The sequence below is a fragment of the Oreochromis aureus genome, linkage group 23 (assembly GCF_013358895.1).
Source record: "Oreochromis aureus strain Israel breed Guangdong linkage group 23, ZZ_aureus, whole genome shotgun sequence".
NCBI classification, from domain to species: Eukaryota; Metazoa; Chordata; class Actinopteri; order Cichliformes; family Cichlidae; genus Oreochromis; species Oreochromis aureus.
The window spans coordinates 14677872-14701364 of NC_052963.1; the positions used below are offsets into that span (position 1 = coordinate 14677872).

The 23493-nt window shown below is 40.8% G+C and overlaps 2 protein-coding genes across 3 annotated transcripts; both read right to left on the bottom strand.

Annotated features, from left to right (window-relative positions):
• Positions 1-5994: 5994 nt before the first annotated feature.
• LOC116323089 (OX-2 membrane glycoprotein-like) lies at positions 5995-9311 on the bottom strand. Of its 2 annotated transcripts, XM_031743353.2 has the most exons (5): positions 7488-7742; positions 6876-7214; positions 6475-6783; positions 6195-6307; positions 5995-6054 (listed from the first exon to the last, which is right to left on the bottom strand). In XM_031743353.2, the coding sequence occupies exons 1-5, from the start codon at positions 7648-7650 to the stop codon at positions 6043-6045; spliced, it is 936 nt and encodes a 311-aa protein (XP_031599213.2). In that variant the 5' UTR covers positions 7651-7742; the 3' UTR covers positions 5995-6042. The 2 variants fall into 2 exon arrangements, with proteins under 2 accessions (XP_031599213.2, XP_039463376.1); XM_039607442.1 differs by lacking the exon at positions 7488-7742 and adding an exon at positions 9230-9311 and having other exon boundaries at positions 6047-6307.
• Positions 9312-14106: 4795 nt separating this feature from the next.
• LOC116323091 (OX-2 membrane glycoprotein-like) lies at positions 14107-21725 on the bottom strand. The gene is made up of 5 exons (XM_039606701.1): positions 21374-21725; positions 14852-15151; positions 14460-14498; positions 14256-14355; positions 14107-14173 (listed from the first exon to the last, which is right to left on the bottom strand). The coding sequence occupies exons 1-5, from the start codon at positions 21723-21725 to the stop codon at positions 14107-14109; spliced, it is 858 nt and encodes a 285-aa protein (XP_039462635.1).
• Positions 21726-23493: the final 1768 nt, after the last annotated feature.

Consider the following 23493-nt stretch of genomic DNA (forward strand, 5'->3'; position numbering starts at 1 on the left):
CTGCTAGAGAAGTGGTTCTAGTTTTTCACAGGACTAGTTTGAATTTAAAGAAATCTGAAAGTGCACTGAAATTAACATAAAGTTATTGCAACTTGAAAAAAAAATTAAGAAATCTAAGAGGAACAAACAATGTAAACCACACAACTCTGTTGCACATAACAGACATAAAATATATGCATTTGTCAATAAAAATATACAATTTTACCATAGTCATAGCCAGGCCTGATTACTGCCAAACCTATGCTGAATCAATCACTTAAATAGGACCTGTCTGACAAAGTAGAGTAGACCAAGAGATCCTCAAAAACTACACATCATGGCGCGATCCAAGGAAATTCAGAAGCAAATAAGAAACAAAGTAACTAAGATCTCTCAGTCTGGAGATGCAACGTCAAGATGAACAGAATCCAGTTTTTGGGATCCTGAAGGAGAATGTCTGGTCATCTGTTCATGACCACAAGCTGAAGTGCACTTGATCCAAAGCACACCAACAAGTCCACCTCTAATCAGCTTAAGTAAAACAAAATAAAGACTTTGGAATGGCTTAGCCAAAGTTCATACGTGAATCTGATTGAGATGCTGTGACCCTAGAAAGGTGGTTCATACTCAAAAACCCTCCAGTGTGGCTGAATTACAACAATTTTGCAAAGATGAGTTGGCAGAAATTCCTCCATCACTTCGTAAAGGACTCATTGCCAGTTATCCCAAACGCTTTATTGCAGTTGTTTCTACTAAGGGTGGCCCAACCAGTTATTAGGTTAAGGGGCAATCACTTTTTCCACACAGGGCCATAATAATGGCCGCCTTAATAATAAATGCCTTGATTTAGAAACTACTTTTAATGTTTACTTGTGCTATTTTGCAAAAAATAAAATCTCTGCAAAAACATCAAAACTGCTGACCTGAAGTCAGACGGACTTCAATATGAATCTTTTGACAAAAAAAACAATTAAATTTGTAAAAATAAAGAAACCATAGAGGAACAAACAATGTGAACCCCACCCATGTTGTTTGCTACATTCTAACATGGCAATCCAAATAACAGTAATGCAAACATATATATTTATCAATAAAAACAGATCGCCTTTTCACTATTACAAAAGTTAAGTTTATCAATGTTTGTTCAGCTTTCATAATTGTAAGTTTATAAGTACATAGTACGTTTTTTGGTCAAGTCCAACTTCTTTTAATACATGCAACACATTTCAGAATATTTGGGACAGAGACAACAAAAGACTGGAAATACTTCTTAAAAATCTGGTGAAACATTTTAAAGCCAGTGGGATTAAATGGGAGGCATAAAAATTAATACTAGACAAAGACCGATTGAATCATGAAGCAAAGAATTAATAACTAAATCACAAGTAGAAAATGTTATGCAGATATTATTGGATAGATTTTGGTGTAGAAAAAAATTACAAGAAATCAAAAATGAAAGTAATCTCGTCTTTTTCTTTAAAGAGTAGCAGAGCAGCAACACTGACAAAGACCATCATCACCAATACTGCAGCTAATACAATGATCCAGGAGGAAAAGCAGGAAAAATGTGACACTGATCAAAACTAATACATCAATTATTGATCAAAGAGAAAATGCATACTACCACAATGCATTGTTATTGCATCTCAGTTTCTCACCATCACTGAGAATCTGACATCTGTTGGACCTCAGGAATCATCACCATCACCTCTCTGTGAGGAGCAGAGAGCACTCGTGCTGCACATCCCACCTGTGTGCTGTGTTTACGTGAACCTGAGAGCACAGCTGTAGTGGTGACAGTGAATGTAGCGTTGGTGTTGGACACACTGACAGTGTTGTACTGTGAGAAGCTGAGGTCTTGTTGTGAGACACTGAGTGTTACAGTGGGAGCAGGTCGACCAGTGGCTGAACAGGAAACAACCCACTCTTCAGTAGAGTTTGACTCTCTGACATCAACAACAGGTTCATGCAGCTCTGTGAAGGATCAGGAAATATAAAATAAGGAGTATATTGTTAAAGATACATTGACTTCTAACACATGTAACGCATTAAGGTAAAATGTCTTACCATAAGGATGAGTGTTACACGATTTATAAACCCCAGTTTGTTAATTATTTGTTCATTATTCATAACTATATACTTAATTTTTAAAAAATTAAGTGTTTTTGGTCAAATGGAACTTTTTTGGGGGTAATTTTTTGCCATCTTTTAGCCCTCTTCCAAAATGTTTTAACCTTTCTGTCTCTTACAGTAAAACATCGTTCCTTTATCTTCTGTGTCTGGTGTGTTTGTCAGGATTAGCTAGCTTGGCAAAAATTTCACATTAAACAATTAAAGTGTGTTACTGTGAGGTGTGTGTTCGTACTATGAGTCACAGCTTGAGTTTTCTTGCAGGTGAAGGTGATGGTTTTTCACCTCGCTGTCATTCTTACATAAGTGTTTGACCCCTTCAGAAAAAAAAAACGAAATTTGAGATTATTTTTTTTTTTGTTCATTGTGTGTATTTGTTTCTACTTTTTACTTTTTTCTTTTACTATGTACAGCACTTTGGTCAACCCGTGTTGATTTTAAACATGGTTATTGATTGATTGATTGATTGATTGATTGATTGATATTTCTTTGATTAAAATACAGCCTACTCCACATCCTCCAAGTTACAGAGGAGAGGAACCATCTGGGGTGAACTTGTGCACATGGTATTGGCTGTCATGGTCCCTGTGCCTCTCCAACTCGCTCATGTTGGCCACAGGTTTGTATTGTTTTCTCTCCTACTTCCCTGGGTGGAGCACATTGTGGGCTCTCACCCTTGGCCCACGCATCTGCGGTGATTACTACACCTGTTGCTGATCAGGCGGCGTCCCCCTTGCCTATTTAACGCTGCGGCACAGATTAGTCGGCACTGGAACATTGAATCTCCCGTGTTCGTGCTCTCAGCTCTCCTTCTAAGAGAAACTCTCTCAGTGTTGTGTGGCGTATTGATCTAATCGGACTCTTTGTCTTTAGATCTCCCCGGAACTGGTGGCGGACCCTGACCTGTGATCCCTGTGTGTGTGTCAACATAAGTGGAAATTGGAGCAAGAGTGGCTGTGGAGAAGCAAGTGTGCGTAAGAAGAGGAGTGGCGGAGTTTGGGCCGAGTGGAGAGCGAGTGTGGATTCCTTCTCCTGGAGCCCTGAACCCCTGCCCCATTCACTGTATATACACATCACTGTGGTTTCCCTTCTGTGTTAATAAATTGTCAACCTTTTGCTTGCCAGAACACTGTCTACAGTTGAATCCATCTGTTAGCCCTGACATTGGATACCTGGAAATCAGTGAAGGGACCATTAATGCTTAAACATGTACACAGGTTTGAGAGCAACCACCCAAAAGCATCTGCTAATAAACACTAGTCTGTGTTTGTGGTGCAAATGTTTCTGGCTGTGTTCACAAACATTTACCGTATTTTCACGACCATAAGGCGCACTTAAAAGTCTTAGATTGTCTTCAAAAAGTACGGCGCGCCCTATAGTACAGTGCGCCCTGTGTGTTGTAATGAGGACGTAGTAGAGAACACCATGAGAACGCTAAAGGGTGAAGTGTGGGCGTTGACTGTAGCGGTATATACGATCGCACATACCTGTATAAAAGTACAGGTATGTGCGTTATGCAGGACATCGTTGTTTTAACAACCCTGAAAATGGCAAAGAGACACGCTTACGAAGCACAGTTTAAACTGAAGGCCATCAGCTACGCGGAGGAACATGGAAATCGAGCAGCGGCGAGAGAATTTAAGATTAACGAATCGATGGTTCGCAAATGGAGGAAGCTAGAAAACAAGCTCCGGCAGGTCAAGAAAACGCAGCTGAGTTTCCGCGGACATAAGGCGAGGTGGCCCGAGTTGGAGGAAAGACTCGAGCGGTGGATCATCGAGCAAAGAACGAGCGGGAGAAGCGTTTCGACGGTCACCATTCGGCTAAAAGCAGTTTCACTAGCTGAAGAGATGAACATTGAACATTTCCAAGGAGGCCCGTCTTGGTGCTTTCGTTTTATGAAACGGTGCCATTTTTCCATCCGGACCAGGACTACGGTAGCGCAGCAACTTCCAGCGGATTATAAGGAAAAGCTGGCCATCTTCCGCTCCTACTGCAGCAAACACATCGGTGACAAAAACATCCAGCCCAGCCACATCACAAACATGGACGAGGTCCCGCTCACTTTTGACATCCCGGTGAGTCACACTGTGGAGAAGAAGGGGACCAGCATGGTAGCGATACGCACAACGGGGTATGAAAAGTCTTCTTTTACTGTTGTGCTTGGCTGCCATGCTAATGGACAGAAACTGCCACCTATGGTGATTTTTAAGAGAAAGACTTTGCCTAAAGAGAAGTTTCCAGCAGGAATCATCATTAAGGCAAATGAAAAGGGCTGGATGGATGAGGAAATGATGAAAGAGTGGCTGAGGGAGGTGTATGTAAGGAGACCAGGTGTTTTTTTTTTCCACGCATCACCATCGCTCTTAATCTGTGACTCTATGCGTGCCCATCTCACAGCCGATGTGAAAAAACTAGTGAAACAAATGAACTGTGAGCTTGCTGTCATTCCGGGAGGCCTGACAAAGGAACTCCAACCGCTGGACATCGGTGTGAACCGCCCGTTCAAAGTAAGGCTGCGAGCGGCGTGGGAGCGATGGATGACGGATGGAGACCACAGTTTCACCAAGAGTGGAAGGCAGCGCCGGGCGAGTTACGCCACAATTTGCCAATGGATTGTAGATGCTTGGGCTAACATGTCTGCTGGCACTGTTGTTCGAGCTTTCGCAAAAGCCGGCATCATTTCCGAGGAGCCGCACGGCACGGAAAGTGACTCTGACAGTGAAGAAAGTGAACCTGGCATGTTTGATGGAGATTTAGCGCAGCTGTTCAATTCAGACACAGAGGATGAGGACTTCGATGGGTTTGTTTGATGATAAAAATGTGAGTACCAAACTCAGTTTTGCTCCTGCTTTATTTTTAAATATGCACACTTGTATGCTTGTGTGTTGTTGATGATGACGATTACTGGTAATAGAAATGTGAGTAAGGTACCGAACTCAGGTTTGCTCCCGCTTTATTTTTAAATACGCATACGGTACTTGTATGCGCCCTATAATCCAGTGCGCCTTATGTGTGTGTTAAATACAGTAATGGCACACATAACTGAGACTGCGCCTTTTAGTACAGTACGTCTTATGGTCGTGAAAATACGGTAGTAAGGTGAGTGAAGAATATTAATACTTATTATTAGGTTATTAGCAAGACTATAGAACTTGACTGCATGCTAATGTGAACAGCTCTTTTACTCAGTGTGATTGTTTTTAACGTACTCTTAATTTGATCTGTTATTGTATATTTTACACATGTTGGTATGGGATATTGTATTTGTTTTAAATGTTATATACCTATGTGGTATGTGACTTTTGTTGCCATGATGCCAGGTCTCTCTTGGAAATGAGATTTTAAATCTCAATGAGATTTTTACCTGAATAAATAAAGGACTAATAAAGTTCAGCCATTTGAGTCATGTTGCAGCAGCTCATGAGTGAATGAACATCGTGAAATAAAAGTACTTCTAGATGTACATTTTTGCAAAAACGTACTTTGTAGAGGAATGGAAGGAAGACACGAGAGAGCCCAATATTTTACTCCAACGTTAATCGCTGCATCACACAACTGAACATTCAAAGCACCAAAACCTAACCCTCTCACTTCCCCTTACACTGGGTATGAGTGGAGCTACCTGGTGGTATGTACTTACATATATTTAAATTTACTTGAGTAGGGTTATGGGTTGCCAACTCAGCATGCAGTCAAATTCTATAGAGTCATGTTAATGACCTAATAATTTTATTCAGGTGTGTTGCAGCAGAGTTACATTTAAAAGCTTCAGGACACTGGCTCTAAAGGACTGGACACCCCTGCTTTAGACAAAGATGGGTTAAATCACAGTGCAAAGAATGCATGAATAAATAACATGTAAAATATAAATAATTATTAAATAGTCTTACACATCAATGTCATTGGTTGACTTTTGAAGTATTTCAATCCTTATTGGGTTCCCTGAGTGACAGAAGGATTAAAACACTTTAAAATCAGCACTAAAAATATGTACAGACATTACTAGATAGATTTTGGGTTAGCCTCCAAGAGTCAATAAATAATCATGTTAATGAGATAAGACACATTACAAAACGACATACATTAAGTAGAAAGTGAAAAGGTAACTTTTCTTCAAGCAGCAAAGTGGAGCAACTGAAAAAGACGAACCCCAACACCAGCACTACTACAGCTATTACAGTGATTGAGGAAAAACCTGTGGAAAAAACAGAAAAAAGTGACACTGACAAACAATAATACATCACTCATGAATTGAAGGAAAAGGCAGAAGTACTGAAGTCATTGTTATTAGATCCCAGTCAAATTTACCCAAGTATCATCCGTCTATAATATAGTCTGTGGTATACAGAAAGAGTTTCTCACCACCAACAGATGTTTTTTGGACCTCAGGAATCGTCACCATCACCTCTCTGTGAGGAGCAGAGAGCACTCGTGCTGCACATCCCACCTGTGTGCTGTGTTTACGTGAACCTGAGAGCACAGCTGTAGTGGTGACAGTGAATGTAGCGTTGGTGTTGGACACACTGACAGTGTTGTACTGTGAGAAGTTGAGGTCTTGTTGTGAGACACTGAGTGTTACAGTGGGAGCCGGTCGACCAGTGGCTGAACAGGAAACAACCCACTCTTCAGTAGAGTTTGACTCTCTGACATCAACAACAGGTTCATGCAGCTCTGTGAAGGATCAGGAGATATTGCAAGGAATATGTTGTTGAAAGGAAATCAGTTTGTAGCACATTTAAACACATTAATGCAAAAGTTCTTACCATAGACTTGGAGGCAGGTTTTACCAGTGAAGGAGCCTTCGGGATAAGTGTTAAACAGACAGTGATAGCAGCCTTCATCCTGCTCCGTCACATTCCTGATGACTATGGAACAGTTCTGTAGTCCATGATATTTAAACTTGAATTTATCTGTAAAGCCATCATTCATTCTCTGACCAAACTGCTTGTTGTACATGGCAACATTTGTCTCCACATCATGTGAGATTTTCTGCCATGTGACCTGAAGGACGTCTTTAGTCTGCAAGAGCTGACAGCTGAATTCAGCATCTTCTCCCACTGCTGCCAGCACAGTCTGCTGTGTTTGGATCACTGCTGTTAGAGCTGCATGGAGAATAACACGAGTTGGAGATGTGAAACTGAGAGGTATTGATGGGAGGAATAAAACAATAATTCGGGTCAGGGAGTAGTCTGTGTTTTATGCTCAAACAAACTGACATATAGGGTACCATTTAAATGTGATATAGACTATAAATATAAACCTGACAGTCATTGTTTCATACTGTATGTTTCAGGTACATTTTCTTTCATCTATAAACAAAAAGTAACACAATTCAGTGAGCTACCAACTAAACAAAGAAAGTTGGATAGACGTACAGATCATGTCTTTATTGGGTCTGTTGGTCCATGACCAATTCTGGAGGTCTGTACTGCTTTTTAACTTTTTCCACAATTTGGAGGTCCAACCATGATTTAAGCTGGACATCAATATGGCATTCAACATTAGAACCTTGGACTGGATATTTTTTTTGGACATCATGTAGATATCTATGACAAGTGCAGGGAATTTACATGATTAATTGAGGTCATATTTTTTATTTACAAAATATCAATATTGGGGTTACAAAACAATCCCTTCAGTGGACCAAAAATGAATTATAAAACCCATCACTTCAACATAACCAAAACCAGCACTGGTATCGATACTATCAATATTTGGATCCAGCCACCTCTAACTCGTGCTACTGTAGAAATTCCCAGTGAATTTCAACATTTTCCCAGGGGCCTTCCCTTCTGTGGATTACTGGTATGTTATTTATTAATTTGTTCTTAAGTTATTTCAGTTCAGTTATTTCACTGGTGAAGCCCCATATTGCCCACTTCTTCATTTCAGCGCTGTTTGATCTTTCTCTTTAGCATGTATGTAACTTTTTGGCATTACTTCTGTCATAAACATTTGCTATTTTTACTGTGTTCTAATCAGCCCTCTGTCTCAGACATAACTGACTAAGATTTCTGTGGTTACCCAGAACATTTTATTAAACTCTTTGTAATCAATCAGGTCTTCAACCCCTTCTTTTTAAAATAGTGTATAAACCGTATGTATGTGGGGTGTGAAAGACTGTTAATGTTTTGATAAATTGTTTATTTTAGAACAACTGGCGAGTGTGTTTAGCCACTTCACACTACTACACTTTGCTCTAAACTACATTCTGTCTCTGAACAGTATATATGTGAATGGACTGACGGATCTTTTAATTTCAAATGTTAAATAATTGTCAATAAACTACTTGTGACCTGAACCCTGTCTCTGTCTAATGGAAATGAGTCCCTTCTTGGTAATTGGTCTAGTTTTTAACTACATTGGGGTTGTGAAACGTCTTTTACATTGTAGGCCACATACAACCCAATTTGATCTCAAGTGGGTCGGGCCAGAGAAACCACCCTCTCTGTTGAAAAGTAATTTAACACACATTTAATCCCTGAGATATTTAATGAAAATAAAAAGAGGTGTAATTTCACTTTTTCTACATAAAAGAGAAATGTGATTGTAGTAAATTAAGGAAATCTGTCAGCATGACTCTTTGGGCTTAAATATTTAGAAATAAAATAATAAAATCACAGAAAAGTTATGGTAGCTCATTGGCCAGACTGTCCTGTACTTATAAAACGGAAAATTTTTGTTAATTTACCAAACATACATACTTAACACATCTATTGCTTTCATCGTAATATGAATAGGCATGGGGCAACCTTTATCAAACACTCTAAAGCTGTTTTCACACAGCTCTCAAAACAGCTCTCATTAATCTGAATGATGAACAACTCATGACACAGAAAGTTGATTTTGTTCGTTTTTATTAGGCTGAGTGTTCAGTGGGAGAAACTTTTTGTCACTCATTCAAACAAAATCTAAACTCTTCAGTAATTGTATCTCCCTCTAATTCTGTCTAAAGACAATCTCTTTGTCACTTCAGAGAAAAGTTCTCACATTTATGATCTCACATTTTAGGATCAATTTTTAATTATTACAAGTGAAGGTTCTTGTTTTCTTTTTTTTCTCTTGTCACAATAAATAACTTTAAAAAACAAAAATGACAATACGGAATAAAACTTACCTTTTGAAAAGGCCATAAAAAGAAAAAACAAACACATAATCCCACAGTCTGACATGGTGCACCATTTGCCACGTCTCTGCGTCCCCACTGGCTATTGTACCACGTATTGAAACAACGTCGTACAATAGCCAAATTATTGAAAACTCAAATTTCCCCAAAGGAAGAATCTCCCTTGCTTCTGGGACATTCCAAGGTGTGTGAGAATGATAAACTGTACCAAGTAAAGTACAAAAACTTCCCAGTGCAGTAGAGTTTCATCAGTGTTTTAATCAGCCAACTCAATCATTATTTTTCTGCATTTTGAAAATTCAGTAAAGCTTCATCTATTGGTAATTGTTATTTTAAATTCATATGTATGAATTTATTTATTTCTCAGCCTTCCTTTTAAGGGTCGCCAAAGCAGATCAGCTGCCTCCATTTCACCCCATCTGTTCTCTGTCACACCCACCCTCTCCATGTCCTTTACTACATCCATGAATATTGTCTGAGGTCTTCCTCTTTTCCTCCTTCCTGGCAGCTTCAGCTCCAACACCTATTGTCCAGTACATCCACCCTCCCTCCTCTGCACATGTGCAAATTATTTCACCCTTCAAATTGAACTTTGTCTGCAAATCGCTTGACCTAAGCTGTCGCTCTGATGTTTCCATAGCCATGTGGTGACGCTTTAGGGGGGGAAACAGACATGTAATGTTTTTTTGTTGATTTTTTTGTTTAGTAGGCGATTAAAAACTAAAATTTATCTGTAAAGCCATCATCCACTCTCTGACCAAAGTAATTGCTATAGGTGTCAACATTTGTCTCCACATCTTGTAAGATTTTCTGCCATGTGACCTGAAGGACGTCTTTAGTCTCCGAGAGCTGACAGCTGAATTCAGCATCTTCTCCCACTGCTGCCAGCACAGTCTGCTGTGTTTGGATCACTGCTGTTAGAGCTGCACAAACAAAGTAAGAGGCTTTCATAGTCCATGTTTTATGTTTCATTAAAAAAAACCCAACAACTACATAACAGAATTCAGTGAGGTACATACTGAACTTACAGGACAGAAACAAAGTACCAATCCTATTGCAGTAGTATATCTCCAGTAACAATGCCAGCATTGGTATCAATACTATTGATAACTGCATCAATCTGCCCACCTCTAACTCGTGCTATTGTAGAAATTCCCTGTGAACTTATACATTTTCTCTGAAGCCTTCCCTCCGCGCATTACTGGTATGTTATTTATTATTTTGTGCTCCAAGTTCAGTTATTTCACTGGGGAAACCCCGTAATGCCCACTTCTTCATTTCAGTACTGTTTGATCTTTCCCTTTAACATGTATGTAACTGTGGCTTGTTGAGATTTTAGCTTTACTTCTGTCATCAACATTTTTAATGTTAATGCTATTTTTACTCTGTTATAATCGTCTCTCTGTCTCAGGCATAACTGACTGAGATTTCTGTGGAAAAGTTCTCACATTTATGACCTTTTTAGGAGCTTCTTGTTTTGTTTTTTTCCTGTCACAATAAATAACTTAAAAAAACAAAAATGACAATATGGAATAAAACTTACCTTTTGAAGAGGCCATTAGAAAAACAAACAAATGTATAATCCCATGGTCTGACATGTTTGCTGTCTCTGTCCCCTCACTGGCTATTATACAATGCATAGAAACAAATTAGAGAATTTCACTTAGTCCCTTGCTTGTGGAAATTCCCAGCTGTGAAATATAACCAAGTAAAGTACAAAAACTTCCCAGTGCAGTAGAGTGTCATGGGTGCATTCCTTGCAGGGCTGAAATCTTTTAATCATCCATCTAAATCATTATTTTTCTGCATTTTGAGAATTCAGTAAAGCCTCTTCATCGCTTGGTAATTTTTAGTTTTTTAATACCTGCTACTCGAATCAGAAGCTAAGTTGCTCTTGGATGAATAAGTCACATAAATAATATATTAAAAGAAACAAAACAAATATATGTATGTAGTTAATTCTCTGCCCCCCTTTTATGGGTCGCCAAAGCAGATCACCTGCCTCAATTTCACCCCATCCATCCTCTGCCACACCAACCCTCTGCAAGTCCTTTACTACATCCATGTATTTTCTCTGAGGTCTCTTTTTCTCCTTCCAGGCAGCTTCAGCTCCAACACATTCACCCTCCCTCGTCTGCTCAAGTCAAAAAGAGCATAAAATCACGTGTCTGACCACCACCATCAGTTTCAGCTCTCTGCTCTTCTACTCTCTCTTTCACATAGTTACAGATGTATCTGACCTCTCAGGTGGAGGCAGTATTCATCCAGAGGAGAGCTGCTTTACTACAAACTAAAACACCATGTATGTTAGATGGGCAGAAAAATGGCATCCAAGAAAGTAATAAGTTCTAATAGTGACCAATAGAAAACCACCACACTCACACTGAAAATAAGGTACACAAGATTTATTTTTCCTGCTACGCAGACTGGTGGCTGAGGACACAGTTCCGGCCTGCAATCCAAGGCCCAAAGCTGCCACGGTTGGAATTACTAGCCTGGTTACAAACAGGAAAAGGTGGTCACTAAGAAGAACAAGCAGCCAAGCACATATAAATCCTGCATCTTCCTGAGAAAGGCTTTCCAACCACCTTATCAGGCCTTGTGTTGTTAGAGAATGGGTTTCCACACCAGATCCTGGGAGTTCAACTCTCAAGCTCTTCTTCTTCATGTCTTGAACTCCTCTCATTGGTTACCTCCTAATTCCAGAATAGGGTATTGCTCCTTGAACTCAGCACACCAAAAGTTTCCAATCCAGTCTTTTTATCACAACAAGTCCACATAAATCCTGATTAAAACGAGTCCTCTCTCCAGTGTCATTTGATTATTTTAAAAGGAAAAGCTTCCAGGCCAGGTTAAAACTATTTTCCTTTGAAATGTTCATTTCTCTAACTGGAGTCTCCATTTTAACTGGTTTCCCTTCTGCAACTGTGTGCAACAGGAAACAAACAAACACAACAGCCTGTCCATCATTTTTAATGGCAGCTTGCATCCAACAATGTTGCACTACTACCATCTCCTGGGTTCACTGCTACACTACTTCCATATCCTTAGATCCTATTGATGAGTCCAGTATTTCTCAAAAAACAAAAAAAAATCTTTCCTTTCCCTTTATCATGACTTAACTGACCAACCACCTTTTCAAACTTGAGCTCCGTAGTACCAAAAATCATCAAATGGTAAATGGCCTGTATTTATACAGGGCTTTACTAGTCCCTAAGGACCCCAAAGCGCTTTACATATCCAGACATCCACCCATTCACACACACATTCACACACTGGTGATGGCAAGCTACATAGTAGCCACAGCCACCCTGGGGCGCATCAAGGACAATTCCCACCTTGGTTTCAACATGTTCTGCATCAAGCACAAAAACCCACAGACTCAAAAACAGTTTCTTCTCAAAGGCCATAACCACCCTGAACTCACACATGCACCGATAACACAGCCCCCCCGCACTACACAATTTTTCCCATTTCCTCTATGAAGCACCACTGTGCAATAGCAAATTCTATGTGCAAATACGAAACTGTATATACATAACACTATTTATTACATATTTACTTTTTTACACTGGTTTGTATGTTGATACATTTTATATATTTTTGGTCTGTTAATATTGTTCATATGTATATAGTGCTGCAGATGGATCTCGATCCATCTGTATAAATCTGTAAATAGTCACTGTACCACTCTATTATAAAATTCTTGACAAATATCTGTTGTAATTCTTCTATTCTTAATACTTAATGAATGGTAAAGCATTTAATACTTTAAATGCTCTAGCTCTATTATCCCCAACCCACCCAAAACTATTTTTAAAATCTCTTCTCTAACACTTTCTTAACAGGATGATTTTTATTATGACCTTTCAAATGTATCCAATTGTTAACTATTAACTAGTTGTCTTCTAATATATAGTGGAATTTCTTCTGATTTTACTTGTAAAGCACACATTGGCATTGTTTTAACTGCCCTTAAGTAAAGTCTCAGTGCTTGAGCTTGGATAACATCCAATTTTTTAGCCAATTTTTATCCACTGACCCATATACCACATACCCAAAATCTATTCTAGCAAAAGCCTTTTTTAGGAAAAAAAGGCTTTTAAATATGCTGCCCCTGCTTCCTGGAATAATCTGCAGAAGGAACTGAAATGATCAGAATTGCTTACCTTGGGGGTGTTTAAGTCCATTTTAAAGGAATGAGAGAATAACTCTTTTTTTCAATGTGATTGTTTTTAATGTTGCTCTTAATTGATCTATTATTGTATATTTTTCACATGTTCGTACGGGATATTGTATTTGCTTTAAATGTTATGTAGTTGTGGTACATGTATTTTGACTTTTGTTGCCATGATGCCAGGTCTCTCTTCGAAATGAGATTTTTAATCTCAATTAGATATTTTACCCAGATAGAAAAAGGGACTAATAAAAAGCATCAGTGGTTCACAACAGAAAGATTTTTTAAAAAAATTTCCAGTCACATCATCAACAACACATTTGTTCAGCACTGCTCAAAATTCTGTCTTGTTGCTGCTTCTGATGAGCACATCAGGTTGTTGTTGTGCTGCTTTCTCTCAGACCTTCCTTCGTGTCTGACCTCACTGCCCTCTGCTGTTAATAAAGATGCTTCAGTCCTTGAAATGAAAATAAAAAAATGTTTCACTAATAAAATAATTTTGATTAAAATACTCTGAATGATAGACAGAGGAGAGTGAGCAAAATGTTTAAATGTTTGTGGTTAGTGCTAGATTAGTCCTGAAAGTAAAGTGAAAGGGAACTATGGAGACATATTAGAAGAAATGAAATATGAAAATAAAAAAGTTGCTAAAGAAAGATTAACAGTGCAGAAAAACAGGATAAAGAATGACTTACTCCTGACTGTCTCTGGCATTAGCTTCAGGTGTCTCATTAATCTTGAAATTCCCATGTGAAAGCCTGAAAAATTTAAAAACAGTCAGACCTGCAAAAACATTTTTCAGGAAAAAATATTAAAATGGACACCGTTTAACAAGATTACCTGCTCTGAGATTTCTTTCTATGATGGACAAAGATGACTGCAGAAACACAACTAAAGGCAACCAGCAACACAGAGGACAGAATGACTAAAATCCTGATTGCTTTTGAGAAAAATAGAGTAAAGAAGGAAAAATTAATTTAAACATCTATAAAATAACAGCCAGAAAAGGAAAACTTTCCTCAAAACATACAAATGTTAACTCACCTAAATTTCTGTGTTTAGATCCAGAGTTCTCATCTACACCTGGAAAAAGAAACAAACATTACGATCTTAATCTCCTAAGAGCCCGAACTCTTCAATGGCATGCATTTTTAATTTCTCTTTGACATTTGGGCTGATTGGCACCTGATGAATATAAAAACAAAGAATTACCAGATTTTTTTAACCTAATTTTTGTTCCTGAGAAAAATGAAATCCACATATGAGGATATTTGTTTAAAATTTCAATAGAAGTGGATATCAGGCCCTTGTAGAGCAAAATGTAGTATTTTGGTCTAGACAACCCAAAATGTGATGTCCACATATGTGGACGCCAGGTCCTAGGAGGTTAAAGTAATTATGAATTATAAATGAGCGACTTTAAAATATTTCCTCACCATCATCATCATCATCAGGAATCATCACCATCACCTCTCTGTGAGGAGCAGAGAGCACTCGTGCTGCACATCCCACCTGTGTGCTGTTGTTACGTGAACCTGAGAGCACAGCTGTAGTGGTGACAGTGAATGTAGTGTTGGTGTTGGACACACTGACAGTGTTGTACTGTGAGAAGTTGAGGTCTTGTTGTGAGACACTGAGTGTTACAGTGGGAGCAGGTTGACCAGTGGCTGAACAGGAAACAACCCACTCTTCAGTAGAGTTTGACTCTCTGACATCAACAACAGGTTCATGCAGCTCTGTGAAGGATCAAGAAATATTACAAGGACTATGTTGTCAAGAAGAAACCAGCTTCTGACACATTTTACAGTATTTTCATTTGATTGATTCTAATCTGCTTCACCATCACAGACTCGGAAGTCTTCCGGACTGCCGCTGACAACAACATCAACAATTATGCTGAGTACGTAACAGACTTTATTCACAAATGCATCAATGACGTTGTGCCGTGGTCTATTGTACAAACCTTCCCCAACCGGAAGCCGTGGATTAAGTTAGGGGTCCGTGCAGCACTCAGAGCGCAGACTGCAGCCTTTAAATCTGGAGACCCAGCTGAATACAAAACACCCTGGTATGCACTCAGGAAAGCAATAAAGATGGCCAAGGGACAGTACAAAGAAAAGGTGGAACTCTGCTACAGCAACTCCAACACCAAGAACATGTGGAGCGGTCTGAACACCATCACAGACTACAAGGGAAACAGCGGCAGAGTGAGGGAGGTAACTGCTTCTCTTCCGGATGAGCTTAACACCTTCTATGCACACTTTGATAAACATATATCTCAGGAGCTTTTGCCGGAAGAGGACAGCTGCCCTCTTCAGATATCTCAGGCAGTCGTGTGTAAATACTTCAGGAAAGTAGACAGCATTGTGGTTGTGTTTTCAAAGCATGTGCCCATGAGCTGGCAGATGTCTTCACAGACATTTTTTAACCTTTCCCTGCTGCAGTTTGCTGTCCCAAATTTTTTTAAGAGGACCACCATCATCCCTGTCACTAAGAAAACTAATGTGAGCTGCCTAAATGACTATCACCCAGTAGCACTCACTCCCATTGCCATGAAGTGCTTTGAGCGCATAGTCAAAGCTCACATCACATCTTCACTCCCTGCTTCACTTGATCCGCTCCAGTTTGCCTACAGGCCCAACAGATCTACAGACGACGCAAAAGCAGTTGCACTTCAGGCTGCCCTCTCTCACCTGGACCAGAAAAACACATATGTGTGGATGCTGTTCATAGACTATAGCTCTGCCTTCAACACCATCATACCATCCAGACTTGTCATGAAACTCCGTAACCTGAACATCAGCTCCTCCCTGTGCAGCTGGATCCTGAAGTTCCTGACAGACAGACCTCAGGTGGTTCGGATAGGCAGCATCACCTCATCCACACTCACACTCAGCACAGGTGCTCCCCACGGATGTGTGCTCAGCCCCCTGCTGTACACCCTGTTCACCCATGACTGTCCAGCAACACAGCTCCAACACCATCATCAAATTTGCAGATGACACCACCATAATCGGCTGCATTTCTGATGGAGATGAGACGGCATACAGGGCAGAAGTGAGAGCCCTGACATGATGGTGCCGTGACAACAACCTGCTGCTTAACATTAGCAAAACCATGGCGCTCATCGTGGATTACAGGAGACTGCAGAGAGGAGTCCACACCCCATCCACATCTAAGGAGCAGAGGTGGAGAGAGTCAGCTGCTTCAGATTCCTGGGAATCAACATCAGCGAGGATCTGAGTTGGTCACACCATGTTGGTGTGATCATGAAAGCAGCAAGACAGCGGCTCTTCTTTCTGTGGTGCCTCTGAAGATTCGGTATGAATTCCAGAATACTTACAAACTTCTACAGATGCACCATTGAAAGTATTCTGACTGGCTGCATCACCACTTGGTACGGCAGCTGTAATGCTCTGGACTGCAAAGCTCTGCAGAGGGTGGTGAGATCAGCACAGCGCATCACTAGGACTGAACTGCCAGCCATGCAGGATCTCTACAGACAGCGCTGCATGAGGAAGACGCAGCGGATCCTCTCTGATCCCAGCCACCCCAGCCACAGATTTTTCACACTCCTGCCATCTGGCAGGTGGTTCAGGAGCATCCAGATGTGCACTACCAGACACAGAGACAGTTTTTACCCACAAGCCATCAGACTTTTGAACTGATGTCACACAGCCCCTTGGGTACCAAAATATATGGGTCCGCAAGGCTCCGGAAGCAGATGTTTTGTATTGAGACTGGAAAGAGCAAATACAAGGTTTATTGAATGCTCAAGAAATAGCTGAGGCCCGGAAAGTAGAAATTTTAATTGAGGCTTTAAGCGGCGAGGCAAAGTGTCAAGTTGGGGTGTTAGAAGAAAAAAGACAGAGACCAGATTAGAAAAATATTCATGTATCTAGATTCTTTGTATGGTGACAATACCTCCCTAGCAGTTCTGAGTTTGCAGGTTTTTAGTTGTATACAAAAACCAAATGAGTCGGTAAAGTCTTTCACCTTAAGGCTGAGGGAGCTGTATTGCAGGCTACAGCAGTGCAATCCTAATCATGCACCTACTGAAAAGAGCCTACAGGGACAGATGCTGTTGGGCCCGCAGGTGGGCCCGTTGTCACAAACTCCGTGAGCCTACGTGCATCACCATCCAGAAGAGGATTTTGCAACAGTGCATCGGGAGGCGTTGCTTTTGGAGGAGGAACAGTTGGGACACCAGGGATTGCAAACCACGTGCTTGGCAGTGGGTGAGTCCAGGTGTGTTAAGCCACCATGTGAAAAAGATTGGAAAGAGACATTTAAAAAAGAAATTATGGAGGATGTCAGAAGTCAAATGAGAGGTCTTGTCAAAGATGTTGTTAATGAAATTAAACCTCTCCTGCCACAGCAAAGCCCAGCCAGCTCAGCTTTTAATAAACCAAGGTTTAAGCCAAAGTGTTCTGGGTATGCTAACAACTGGACCCGAGAGGGAGAACCCATATGCCATCATTGCAAACAAGCTGGGCATATTGCTAGGTTCTGTCAAAGCACACTAGACTAGCAACCACCTTTAAACTAATAAACCCCACTGCTGAGGCCCAGGCGGTGGGGACAATGGACATGTTAAACAATCAGGGGGCCAGTACAGCTTTTGTGGGAGAATGTCCACTTATTGAGGTGTGTATGGGAGGAGTTAAGATGACTGGATTATTAGACACAGGCTCTCAGGTTACATTGGTGCAGCAGCAGGTGATGGATCTCCATTTCCCCGAAGTGAACAAAACTGACACACCCCTGTTGTTCGCCTTAAAGCAGCGGTCCCCAACCCCCGGGCCTCGGACCGGTACCGGTCCGTGAGTCGTTTGGTACCGGGCCGCGAGAGTTGAGGCTCAGGTGTAAAATGTATGGTTTTCAGGGTTTTTATCGGTTTTTAGCGTTATTTTATTATCGTTTTTATCGTTAACTCTGTTTTCCTGGGTCTTTTCACGTGTGTTATGAATAAATCTTCTTTTTTTCGGTACCGGCACTAGTTTTATTTTGTTGTATTTATCCGCGACACCTTATTGCCGGTCCGTGAAAATATTGTCGGGCATAAACCGGTCCGTGGCGCAAAAAAGGTTGGGGACCGCTGCCTTAAAGGATGTAAATGGGCTTGAGATACCATACTCAGGCTATGCTGTTGTGGATTTTGAGGTGGAAGCGGTGAGGGTACCAGAAAAAGGGGTAGTGGTTGTGAGAAATGACTGTTCCACACACCTTATAATTATTGGTATGAATGTTATTAGTGCATGCTGGAATTATGTTTTTTACCAAAGGCAAGTCTGCTTTTCACCGTCAAAGGCTAAAGTCCCACAGAGCATGGAAAGAGGTGTTTGCTGTCTGTCAACAGATGGCTACCACCAAGACTGATGGCTTCCTGGGCTATGTTCGACCTGCTAGCCGCAGAGGAGTCCAGGTGCCCCTGAACTGTGAAGTTATGGTCTGGGGTCGGACATGCAGAGGTAAGGGTGGGGCAGAACGCTTGGCACTAGTTGAAGCATTACCTGATGACACTGTTTCACCATCAGGTGAAGTTCCCTGGACATCTTGTCGACCAACAAGGAGTAAGACCTGGCCCTGAGAAAATCCAAGCTGTCCAGAACTGGCCTGTTCCCTCTACCACCCATCAGATCAGAGCCTTCCTTGGCCTGGGTGGTTATTACAGGCAATTCATCCCAGGGTTTGCTAGATTGGCTTGACCTTTAAATGCTTTGCTAGTTGGAATTTCTAGCAGGGCGAGCATGCAGGTCCAGTGGTCTGCTGAATGCCAGGAAGCCTTTGACGGTTTGAAACGTGCTCTGAGCCCCCTATTCTGGCCTATGCAGATTTCGTGAAGCCATTTGTACTTTATACTGATGCCAGCAATCAAGGCTTAGTTGCCATGTTAGCTCGGGTGCAGGATGGCAGGAACGGGTGATTGCATATGCCAGCAGGTGCCTACACTCCACCAAGTGAAACGACAAAAACTATAGTTCCTTCAAACTGGAACTTTTAGCCCTAAAATGGGCAATTACTGAGAAGTTCAAGGACTACTTGACAGGTGCCAAGTATTTTGTGTATACCGACAACAGTCCCGTTGCCCACTTACAGAATGCTAGACTGGGGGCAACAGAGCAACGCTGGCGTCCTTTGACTTCGAAGTTAAGTACAGGGCTGGAAAAGAGACTGCTAATGGTGATGCTCTCTAGATTCCCGACAGACTGTCAAACAGCCTACATAAACACCACGAGTGCTCCACCAAGTGATCCACAGGGGCTGTTGCTTCAGATAAATGGCTGGAAGAGACAGGGAACCCTCCCTGATGCACCAATGAGGAAATCCCTGCCTAGCCCAGTACAGAAGTTATTACATCAATGGAAAAGGCTGCAGTTCCGGGAGGGTACGCTGTGCAGAGAGGTAAGGGACCCTAACACTAATGAAACTTACCTTCAAATCCTATGTCCTGCAGAAAGACACAAGCAGGTGTGGAAGAAGTGTCATGAGACAGCGGCCCATGCAGGGTTGGAAAAGACACTGTCCAGGATACACCACTTCTTTTATTGGCCCAGCATGGAAGATGAGGTGCGTAAATTCCAGCTAGGTTGTGCTGCGTGTAGCCTGCAAGATAGAGATAGAGATAGGCCTAGAGCACCTTTGCATCCCATTATGGTGTCGTATTCCCTTAAGGTTGTGGCTCTGGACTTTCTTACATACCTGCCCACAGACAGGTATCAGAATATTCTGGTGATGACTGATATTTTCACACCGTATGCCTGGGTAGTTCCAAACTGCTCAGACTGTAGTACATGCTTTATGAGGTCATGTAATTCCGACTTTTGGTGGCCCAGCCAGGCTACATTCAGATAGAGGTGCTAGTTTCGAGTCCACTCTGATGTACCAGTTATGTAAGTGCTATGGCATTACAAAAAGCAAGACCACCCCTTACCATCCCGCTGGAAATGGTGGGGTTGAGAGGATGAACCAGACACTGCTCCATATGCTTCGATCCCTTAAGGGAGAGAGACAACAGAGGTGGCCAGAATATCTCCCAGAGCTCTTACAAGCATACAATAACACTGTCCATAGCGCCATAGGGTATGCGCTGTTGTACCTGATGTTTGGGCGGCATGTTCAGACAGCCAGTGGATTTAAACCTAGGTGTTGAGCAGGAATCCCTATGCCATGACCTGGGAGGGTGGGTTAGGGACCATCACCAAAGATTGTCCTTTGCCTATGAGATAGCTAGGAAGAACATGATGGCAGCAGCCACCCAAAACAAGAGGGTTTATGTCTGAAGTGCGCAGGCCCCGCCATTGGTGCCAGGTGAGAGGGTTTGGATAAGCAACAGGAATAGGCAGGGACAAGGCAAGTTGCACCCAGGTTGGAGGTCTGAGCCGTATGTTGTAAGGGAAAAGGTTGGCAATACAGGTGTGGTGTATAAGGTGCATCCAGGGAAAGGGGAGGGGGAGAAGGTCCTCCATCGGAATGCACTAAAGTTGTGCATTACCCCTCCAGAAGACCACCACCCAGAGGTGGAGGGAGTCACTCCTTAGGAAGAGATGGTAATTGAGCCCCCATTCTATGGTTTCATCCCCAACGCTCCAGCCCTGCAGCCTGAAGAGTTGTCAGAGCTGCGGTGCTCGACAAGGCATAATTTTGGCCAGCCACCCACCCGATACAGATCGCTTGAATAATGTGACAGGGACTGTCACAGGTAAAACATGGGGGATGTCACACAGTGGAAATTTTTGCTTTTATATTTAATACTTTTCTCTTTTTTTCCTCTCTATCATTATTATTACTTCTATTTTCTGTTATTTTCTTCTTAATTTAACTGCACACTTCTATATGCTCATGTAAAGCTGAGGAGCATGAGCCAAAGAATTTCATTATAGGTAAATGTGGCTACACTGTTTATCTGTACATGACAATAAAACTTGAATCTGTTGGAATAAGGTAAAAGTTCTCACCATAGACTTGGAGGCAGGTTCTACCAGTGAAGGCACCTTCAGGATAAGTGTTAAACAGACAGCGATAGCATCCTTCATCCTGCACCGTCACATTCCTGATGACTATGGAGCAGTTCTGTAGTCCAGTATATTTGAACTCAACTTTATCTGTAAAGCCATCATTCACTCTCTGACCAAAGTACTTGTTGTAGGTGGCAACATTTGTCTCTCCACCAGCTGAGATTTTCTGCCATGTGACCTGAAGGACGTCTTTATTCTCCAAGAGCTGACAGCTGAATTCAGCATCTTCTCCCACTGCTGCCAGCACAGTCTGCTGTGTTTGGATCACTGCTGTTAGAGCTGCACAAAACATAGACAAGTGAGGCTTGACCTTCGAGTGTGTGTCTGCTTATCAGTGATCAAACCTGTTGGCATCTTACTGTACAGTTTTTCATAATCGCTAAAATATGTTTCTTAAAAATGTTTGACAATTTTCTCAAAACAGTAAACCATTAGAGTCCAGATTATGAAAGTGATGATATTAAGTTTTTCATTTTATCCTTTTTGTGTCATTCAGAAAAAAGAACAAAACGTACAGTAAATGTTTGGTCTAAATGTACTTTGTCTCAAAAGACTTTGATGCCTCATTCATCATTTTATATTTCAATTCTTAGTTGTAGTATGAAAATGGACAGTGTCAGATGTTGTTATCTAACATAAAAAGTATGACTCAATTAAACATTTTTATTTTACAAGATATATACTCATACTGTACCAAGAATCTTCTGATTGATGAAGATGTTAATGGTTACTAGCAGATATAATAATATTGTATAGTTCTGTCTCTCCCTCCAGTTCATATGTAAATAGAATACCTTCATCACTTCAGAGAAAAACGTTAAAAACAAAACAGAGAATACTGAACAGAGCTTACCTTTAGAACAGAACATTAGAAGAGAAAATAAATATATGATCGCACTATTGGCCATGCTGTAAAGAGAGCAACACGAGCTGTTTCTCAGCCTGTGTAGAAACAAAATAAAATAAAGTGTTTTTCACGTGACGGTGGGTTCCACGTTGTGGGTTTTTTGTTGTTGGGTTTTTTTTTTTTTTTTGGTCCACGTGCATTACTGACTCATTGTTTTTTTTTTGTTTTTTTTTTTACCATATCAGAAAGTTTATTTATCCAGAGGAGAGACTGATGAAAATAATTCACTCTGTAGTGAACATTACGATGTATCATTAGGGGCTCATTAACAAAAAAAGTATTGATCATGTTGACAATCAAGTCCAAATTATGTCATGCAATGCCTTGCAACTGCAATTACAACATTGTCTTACAATGTTATCTTTAAAAGGAACTCATTTAATTGTATGACCTATTTTAGTGTCTAAGAACAATTCCGAAATCATATTCACAGATTTCAATGTAATATGCCGATTTGGGGGTAGACCCTTTAGTTATGAAATGTGAGGTAAAAGCTCAGTCATGTTGACTAGAATTTTCCAGTTAAATAAGCTAAAATAATTATTGTAGTAAATGGGTGCAGTCTATCAAATGATCAAGTAGTTAAAGTGGTATTATTCAACACAGACACTGGAAAATCTTTGTGCCACTCCATAAAGCCTCTCCATCCCCCTCTCTCTCTGCTTTTGTGCTGTCCCCCCCAAAATGAAATATACTAATGAAACAGAATTTACAAAATAATAAAAGGCAAAAAGTGATCTGTGTCTATTTATGGCAATATTAAAACTGAATAACATAATTTTGACTTACCGTCACTGTAAAATCGAATTTCCCAGAACTTAAAAAAAAATATGTAAACTCGTTTCCTCGAAAAAAAAAAAAAGTCAGTTAAGATAACTTATTCATCTTATTAGTATTTGAGCTGTAAACAAACAATGAAACCCAATTCGATCAGAATAGGAACAGAAATTTGTAACAAACTAAAATAATGAAGAGCAGGGTGCAGCCCTCCTCTCCTCCCATGACAGATGGAATATCAGGGGGATAAATAAGAACACAAAACATTTTCCGTCAGACCGTGACTGATCCGAGAAATGAATTTATACAGTAACTGTGTCATGTGGATGAATTTGTAGCGATTTTGTTTTCTTGTATTGCTGGGCATTTACTTTTT

What these genes read in the sequence shown, in the direction of transcription:
- LOC116323089 (XM_031743353.2), bottom strand. Translation starts at nt 7,650, where the DNA reads ATGATGTCCAAAAAAAATATCCAGTCCAAGGTTCTAATGTTGAATGCC. An exon ending in AACCTGCCTCCAAGTCTATG is followed by an intron (nt 6,784 to 6,875) that starts GTAAGAACTTTT and finishes GATCCTTCACAG; the next exon opens with AGCTGCATGAACCTGTTGTT. An exon ending in CCAAAAAACATCTGTTGGTG is followed by an intron (nt 6,308 to 6,474) that starts GTGAGAAACTCT and finishes TTTTTTCCACAG; the next exon opens with GTTTTTCCTCAATCACTGTA.
- LOC116323091 (XM_039606701.1), bottom strand. Translation starts at nt 21,725, where the DNA reads ATGTTTTGTGCAGCTCTAACAGCAGTGATCCAAACACAGCAGACTGTG. An exon ending in ATCTAAACACAGAAATTTAG is followed by an intron (nt 14,356 to 14,459) that starts GTGAGTTAACAT and finishes TTTTCTCAAAAG; the next exon opens with CAATCAGGATTTTAGTCATT. An exon ending in AGAAAGAAATCTCAGAGCAG is followed by an intron (nt 14,174 to 14,255) that starts GTAATCTTGTTA and finishes TAAATTTTTCAG; the next exon opens with GCTTTCACATGGGAATTTCA.